Source organism: Bison bison, unplaced genomic scaffold, assembly GCF_000754665.1.
Source record: "Bison bison bison isolate TAMUID 2011002044 unplaced genomic scaffold, Bison_UMD1.0 scf7180017864516, whole genome shotgun sequence".
NCBI lineage: Eukaryota > Metazoa > Chordata > Mammalia > Artiodactyla > Bovidae > Bison > Bison bison.
In genome coordinates this window covers 4,066,050-4,073,866 of record NW_011495069.1, presented here as the reverse complement: position 1 = coordinate 4,073,866, position 7,817 = coordinate 4,066,050, and the positions used below count along the sequence as shown (strand labels likewise).

The 7,817-nt window shown below is 50.9% G+C and overlaps 1 protein-coding gene across 3 annotated transcripts in view; it reads left to right on the top strand.

The window, feature by feature from the left end:
• The window catches only part of ECE1 (endothelin converting enzyme 1), a 117,252-nt gene that overhangs the window by 67,963 nt on the left and 41,472 nt on the right, over positions 1-7,817 (top strand). For all 3 annotated transcript variants that reach the window (XM_010829980.1, XM_010829982.1, XM_010829981.1), the window contains one exon: positions 1,203-1,415. In XM_010829980.1, the coding sequence (XP_010828282.1) occupies positions 1,203-1,415 (213 nt within the window). The remainder of the gene's footprint in view (positions 1-1,202; positions 1,416-7,817) is intronic.

Below are 7,817 nucleotides of genomic sequence, written 5' to 3'. Positions count from 1 at the left end.
AAAAGCAAAGTCTCTCAGTCGTGTCCGACTCTGCGACCCCGTGGACTGTAGCCCACCAGGCTCCTCTGTCCATGGGATTTTCCCAGACAAGAGTACTAGAGTGGGTTGCCATTCCCTTCTCCAGGGGATCTTCCCGACCCAGGGATTGAACCCATGTCAGGGAAGCCCATAGAATCAGCTCAGAGGAAGCGGATTTCTTTGTTCGCTGTGCTTTGTGGGCACTTGCAGGATTTGGCAGCCCTCCGCCGGGGGGCCAGTCATCACGGAAAGAGCTCCCTTCCAGGCCCAAAGCAGAGAGAGGGTGGGACTCAAACCCCACGGGCCACTGAGCAGGGTGCTTAGTCTCCCTGTGGCTCTGTTTCCCAATATATAAAAGTGGCTTTAAGCAAAGTGATCTCTTAGGGTTGTTTCCTTTTTGCTTTTTTGAAAATTCAGTGAGATGATTCTCCTGCCTTATACCCAGTGGGAGTGATTTTTCATGGTGTCTTCTACTCCTCAGTCTTTCCTTCTCGCTGAGTCCTGGCACCATGCTGTCCGGGTCATGCGTTTGGTGTGGACTACGTATCCTCAGTAAGCGCGTGGACAATAAATAACAGACATTTCTACGTATCCTCAGTGAGCGCGTGGATAATAAATAACGGACATTTCTCCTTCTGTAGTCTTGACTTTTCTTAGATAAATTTGCATCCCCCACGAAATTATTTAAAAAGACTATGCTTTTAAATCTCCCACCACACACACACACACACACACACACCCACACACCCCACACACATACACACACACACACACCACACACATACACACCTACCTGCCCTCAGCAAAGAACCTGAACGATGCTCAGTAATTATTTTGTTGAATAAATGAATGCATGAATGAGTAAATGAATTTGTTGAGCATCAGGAAATAATTTTTTTAAATCAATGAATATTTATGGAAGGACTGATTAAAAGGAGCACCTTGGTTCTGGTTTTAAAGTCACAGGAAGGATTTTAGGCAACTCAACGGAAGTCTTATTTTACAAGCCAGGAGATCATAAATCCCCTGAAATCTTTGTCTCTGTCGTGTTCTAGTGATTGTCTCTGTTTGGTCAGGGCTGGGGTGGGGCCTGGCACCCCAGGGCCCTAGACCACCTGCACTGTATTTCCATAGCCTCCTCTCTGCCTGCCCTTCATTGACCTCTTACCCTTGACCCCTGCCAGGAGCGCCCTCGGTGTGCCTAAGTGAGGCCTGCATCTCGGTGACCAGCTCCATCTTGAGTTCCATGGACCCCACGGTGGACCCCTGCCAGGACTTCTTCACCTATGCCTGCGGCGGCTGGATCAAAGCCAACCCCGTGCCGGATGGCCACTCGCGCTGGGGGACCTTCAGCAACCTCTGGGAACACAACCAAGCCATCATCAAGCACCTCCTCGGTAGGCACCCGCCGGGGGCGCTGGGGAATGGGCTGCAGAGGGGGGCTGCCCTCTGCACCCGCCAGGGTCGGCTGAAGGGCGAGGTTGGCGGGATGGGGAGGCGAAACGGTTGGGAGCAGATGAGGCTGGGTTAGAATGTCTGCCCCATCTCTGGGTGTGTGATCCTGAGTTGCTTATCAGTGAGCCTCAGCTTCTCCATCTGTAAAGATGGGACTAGTAAGGCCCAAACTGCAGAGTTTCAAGAACTAGAGAGCAGCTGTGTGAAGCATTAGCGTGGCATGTACGGCACGTCATGGGTGCGTAAGAAGTGTAGCTGTGGTCGTAGTTTATGGCTTCAAGCTGTGGCTTAGTTTTGGACTGGTTTTGACTGGGAGATTTGCAAGTTGTGAGCAGAAGGAATGAAGGCTGAGCATGCTGGGTCCAGATTTTAAGGTTGTGAGCCGATCCAGGTTCTGACAACGGTTTATCTGAGAGTCGTCCAAAGGCCGGAGTCTTCCTTGGCCTCGTGGTAGTCCGGCTTGCGTGTTAAGCCGTCTCACCAAAGTTCCTCGCGTTATACCTTGTTGGGCCGTTTGCACTTCCAGTTGACCTTGGTGTTGGTGGTTTTATCCTCAGGTTAGGATCCCACGTTTGTCTGGTTTGAGGCTGTGTCCTTGGTCAGCGTCTGTTGAATTAGCATCTGCCCCTGAGGGTGCTCCTCTATATGTGGAACCAAAACACGCCGTGCTGTAACCTATAAAGGTCCCAACTTGAAGCCCTTTGGGACCAAGACCTTCACCATGACTGTCTCCTGCTGACCCCTGCCCCATCCTGGGACCCTCGATGCTGATAGGAGCTAGATCGTGAAAAGTCAGTCCATTAATTCATCAATGATAGAACTTAGATTCAAGAAATACTTATTAAATTTAAAAAAATACTTTCTTAAAAAATAAAACCTTCTTAATACTCAAAAGTAGGTAAACTGAAGAAGACATCTAAAAGAGGGCTCAGTCATGTCTGATTCTTTGTGACCCAATGAACAATAGCCTGCCAGGCTCTTCTGCCCATGGGATTCTCCCGGCAAGAATACTGGAGTGGGCTACCATTGCCTCCACCAAGGGGATCTTCCTGACCCAGGGATTGAACCCTCATCTCCTGCATTGGCAGGCAGATTCTTTACCACTGGTGACACCTGGGAAGCCTCTAAAAAGGGGTAGATCTTCTCAACAGGACAGAAACCTTCCTATGAGACAGGAAAAGATTGTAACTTGATGATTATGAATTTCAGGAGACTGTGTCTTTAAGATGAAAGTGGAAATTAGCAAACCAGATTAAGGAGACCTTTCCTTTCTTTCTCACCTCAGCCCCAGGGGGCGTGGCTACTACAGGGTGAAACTCACCCACCACTTCTCCTTGGTACCCAGAAGCTCCTGGGCACAAGGAGACCTCCTTGTCTCCCTGAGGATCAGAAAAGGTGGTGGGTGGAGGTGGGGCTGAGGGAACCCCATGTCAGGAATAACACAGCCCCCTGCATGCTTTATGCCACACGATTGCCTTTGCAAGGGGACCCAGCCTTTTATTTCAGAACTGAAGGCAAATATGTTTGTGGTGGCCAGACTGGAACTCAGGGACATCCTTTCCCCAGCATCTAAAGACAGCTGGAGACTGGGCAGGGATCACCAACCAAAGCAGGAGAACAGAGGACTTCCCTGATGGTCCAGTGGTTTAGATCCCACACTTCCACTGCAGGAGTCACAGGTTCCCAGGTTGGAAAATGAAGATCCCATATGCTGCACGGTGCAGCCCCAAAATAAATAAGTTGTATTTGGGGACTTCCAGGGCAGTTCAGTGGTTAAGAGTATGTGCTTCCAATGCAAGGGGCACAGGTTTGATCCCTGGTCTGGGGACTAGACTAAGATCCCACAATGCTGTATAGTGTGGTCAAAAAAATGAAAAACACGGCAGGAGAATAGTCTCGGTGGGATAACGACATGGGCTAGTGCCTCTGCGTCCTTCACCAGGACCTGGATTCGAGTCCTGGTTCTGCCACTTACTGTGTGATCTTGGGTCAGTGACGTAACCTCTCTGGGCTTCTTGTCATCAGTACAGTGGGAACCACACCTCCTCCAGGTTGTGAAAATTAAATGGAAAAACATCTATAAGCACTTTCCTGGAGCCAGGCGTATTGTGGTGGCCCCTGGCTGTGCTGGTGGTACTCTTGTTATTCACACTTCGCCTTTGCCCAACACTTGCCAGTTCACAGAGCTCTTTTGTAGATAACCATTCCTTGTGAGCCTGCTCCCGTAGGAGCTAGGGAGCTGTTGCTCACCCCACTTGATAGATGAGGAACCGGAAGTCCAGAGAGCTCCCCAAAATGGGCTAGTAGGTGGCAGAAGTGCCACTGCCTGAATCCTGGCCACATGTCCCTTTCCTGTCCCGCGCTGCCCGCTCTGGGCACCAGCGATGGTACAGCTCCCTGTGCGTCTTTCTGGGGAGAACTTGCAGGAAGCACAAAGTGTTGAGAGTCTGAAGGAGAGGAGGACACGGACCGGTGCTTGCTGAGTGTCTGCTCCGTGCCGGGCTGTGAACCAGGCTCTTTATATCCACTGCCTTCTTAATCCTCACGGTTACCCTGGGACCTAGAAACTGCGGTCCCGTTTCCTGGACGACGAAACTGAGGGAAGCTAAGCTTGCCAGGGACACCCTGCCGGTCCAGGGGCTTCAGCCAAGGGGACCAGTTCACACCGAGAAGGGACTGTGGAGAAAGGCAGACGGGCCCTCTGCCTCCCCAGGCGGGCCCGGGGCTGGCTCTTGGGGAGGGCACCCCTGGATCCTGATCTGCTGCTTCTGGGAGGATCGTGGGTCTTATCGGGAAGACCTTGGGTCTCGGCCGAGACTCAGCCCATCCCCACACCCTGTCCCGCCCCCACAGCGGTGGCCTCCAGTCTTGACTCTGGCCTTCCATCCCTGCTGTCCCTGAGAGTGGGGAGCTGCACTGAGCTGGCGTGCAACAGCCAGGACCTTGTGTACAAGCCCCTGACCCCAGGTCAGGGCCCGGTGGGATCGGGAGCCCCAACAGGCTAGCCAATCACGTGTGGCCTTGGACGAGTGACCCGCCTTTTCTACCCGCCTTCTCTCCTCTCTTCTATATCTGTAGAATATAGATATATTCTATATCTATATATCTGTAGATATAGATATCTGTATCTATACAGATTTCACTATCTGTAAAGGGTGGATGATGATGTTGCCTGACACTCAAGGTTACTGTGGGTATCATCTCGCATGTGATGGGTTAGCATGCTTGGCCCAGAGCCTGGCACCCAGTAGGTGCTCAGCAGAACTGCCCTCCTCCTGGTGGGGATGGGTGAGTTCCAGGTCAGCCCCTCCCTACAGGCTGTGTGACTACAGAGGGCTGCCCCGCCTGCTCCAGCCCTTCACCTATGAAGTGGGAACCAACTCAGAGTACTGGCCGGGGTGTCCTAAGGATTCATGGGCTGGTCACAGAGAGAGTAATTATTGCTTGTTTTATTTCTTTTATTTCTTGGACTTGCCTGGTGGCTCAGACGGTGAAGCGTCTGCCTACAATGCGGGAGACCTGGGTTCGATCCCTGGGTCAGGAAGATCCCCTGGAGAAGGAAATGGCAACCCACTCCAGTACTCTTGCCTGGAAAATCCTGTGGACAGAGGAGCCTGGCGGGCTACAGTCCATGGGGTCGCAAAGAGTCAGACACGACTGAGTGACTTCACTTTTCACTTATTTCTTAAGAAAAAAAAAGTAATCGGAGTACAGTTGCTTTACAGTGTTGTGGTAGTTTCTGCTGCACAGTGAGGTGAGTCACTACACATGCTCATGTATCCCCCTCCCACTCAGGTCACCACCGAGCGCTACGGCAGCGTTGCCTGTGCAATACGGTAGGCTCTCCTTAGTTATCTACTTTATATGTAGTATCAGTAATGTCTCTGTGTCAGTTCCAATCTCCCAGTTCATCCCATGCCTCCGCTTTCCCCACTGGCATCTGTCAGTTTGTTCTCTACATCTGTGACTCTCTATCTACTTTGTAAATGAGATTGTTTATACCAGCTTTTTCAGATTCTACACAGTTTTTCAGATTAATACACGGTGTTTGTTTTTCTCTTATAGAAGCCCCGATAGAGCCTCTTATCAGAAGGAGGTCTGAAAGTGTTAGTCATTTAGGCTTGTCCGACTCTTTGCAATCCCATAGCCAGACTCCTCTGTCCGTGGAATTCTCCAGGCAAGAATACTGGAGTGGGTAACCATTCCCTTCTCCAGGGGATCTTCCCGACTCAGGGATCGAACCCGGGCCTCCTGCATTGCAGGCAGATTCTTCATCATCTGAGCTGCCAGGGAAGCCCCAAGGAGGTGTGGGTGTGTCCATGACTATGCTGGGTTCTTTACTTGTATTATTTTCTTTAAGCTATGGTGTATATGCCCATGTCACAGATGTGATTCACAAATACAAAGGAAACAGGTCTCCTAGGAAACGGTGGAGCTGGGGCCTCAGACCCATCTTTCTCTACTGATTCTGCTGTGCACAGAGGTCATGGAGCAGCCCAGAAGTATGGTCTGCCCTGCCATCTCTTTTCCCTGACAGCTGCTTGATTTTGTTCTCCGGGCCAGGGGAGACCTGGCTGGGGCCCAATGAACAAGTAGCCGGGATCCCCTCACGTCATTATGACCAAGAACTTCCCCACGAGGTATATCCTGGCATCCCCTCCCCCTAGGCTCACTGTTGAAAAATCAGTCTAGAAACGGCCCCTCCCCTGTGGACCTTGATACCTGGGACTCTTGATACCGGGAAATTCCCGAAGGGGCAGGAAGCAGGTGAGCAGGTGAGCGAAATATGCAGGCGCGTGGTCCAGTGCATTCTTGGGCTCCAGGTCAGGCTGGTTTCCGCTCCCCCAAGACAATGGGGTCAGCCAGCAGGTCTCGGGAGGGGTTGGATACACAGGGGGCCTGGCTGGGCAGGCTGGCCTGGGTCGGGGCGGCTTCTCTGGGAGAGAATTCAGAGGCCAGTGAGGATTGTTATCAGCTGGTCGGGCAGGACAGCCGTTACCATCAGCTTGCCCCGTGACCTTGGGCGAGCCACTTCTTTCTGTGAACAGTGGGTTTGCTCTGGCCCCCTCTGAGGAAATCCAAGGACATCTTTAGCAGGTGGGTTGAGCTGGACCAAGTGCCACGTGGCATATCTTGGCAGCCTGCTGGCTAGAGGGGGGCGACCTCAGCCGCATGAGACCCAGGGGCCTCAGCCGGAAAACCCTCTGCCATCCATACACGCTGCCGGAGGGGGCTGCCCTCGTAGGCTTTGGGGAGACCGGAGGGTGTCCTCACTTCATCAGGGGAAAGATACGTTTGGACGCGTCACCCCTGAGGCCGGGCCCTCGCCTTAGGCATTCTACCTTGTGCTTTTAGCACAGGCTATTCTGCCATCTGGATACCTTCCCCACCCCCTCCCAGTCCCGCAAGATTCTGTCAAACCTGCTTCTCCCGTTATGCCTTCTGTGGTTACCGAAGGGCCTCTCTAGGCTTGAGCTACAATTAAATTTTATGTACTTGTCAAGTTTACTGTATTTTATATTCTAAGATGAGTCATGCAAAAAAAATAATTGATGCCTACTTGTAACAATAAACTGTGGAAAATTCTGAAATAGATGGGAATACCAGACCACCTGACCTGCCTCTTGAGAAACCTATATGCAGGTCAGGAAGTAACAGTTAGAACTGGACATGGAACAACAGACTGGTTCTAAATAGGAAAAGGAGTACGTCAAGGCTGTATATTGTCACCCTGCTTATTTAACTTCTATGCAGAGTACATCATGAGAAACGCTGGGCTGGAAGAAGCACAAGCTGGAATCAAGATTGCCGGGAGAAATATCAATAACCTCAGATATGCAGATGACACCACCCTTATGGCAGAAAGTGAAGAGGAACTAAAAAGCCTCTTGAAGAAAGTGAAAGAGGAGAGTGAAAAAGTTGGCTTAAAGCTCAACATTCAGAAAACGAAGATCATGGCATCCGGTCCCACCACTTCATGGGAAATAGATGGGGAAACAGTGGAAACAGTGTCAGACTTTATTTTTTTGGGCTCCAAAATCCCTGCAGATGGTGATTGCAGCCATGAAATTAAAAGACACTTACTCCTTAGAAGGAAAGTTATGACCAACCTAGATAGCGTATTCAAAAGCAGAGACATTACTTTGCCAACAAAGGTCTGTCTAGTCAAGGCTATGGTTTTTCCAGTGGTCATGTATGGATGTGAGAGTTGGACTGTGAAGAATTCTGAGTGCTGAAGAATTGATGCTTTTGAACTGTGGTGTTGGAGAAGACTCTTGAGAGTCCCTTGGACTGCAAGGAGATCCAACCAGTCCATTCTGAAGGAGATCAGCCCTGGGTTTCTT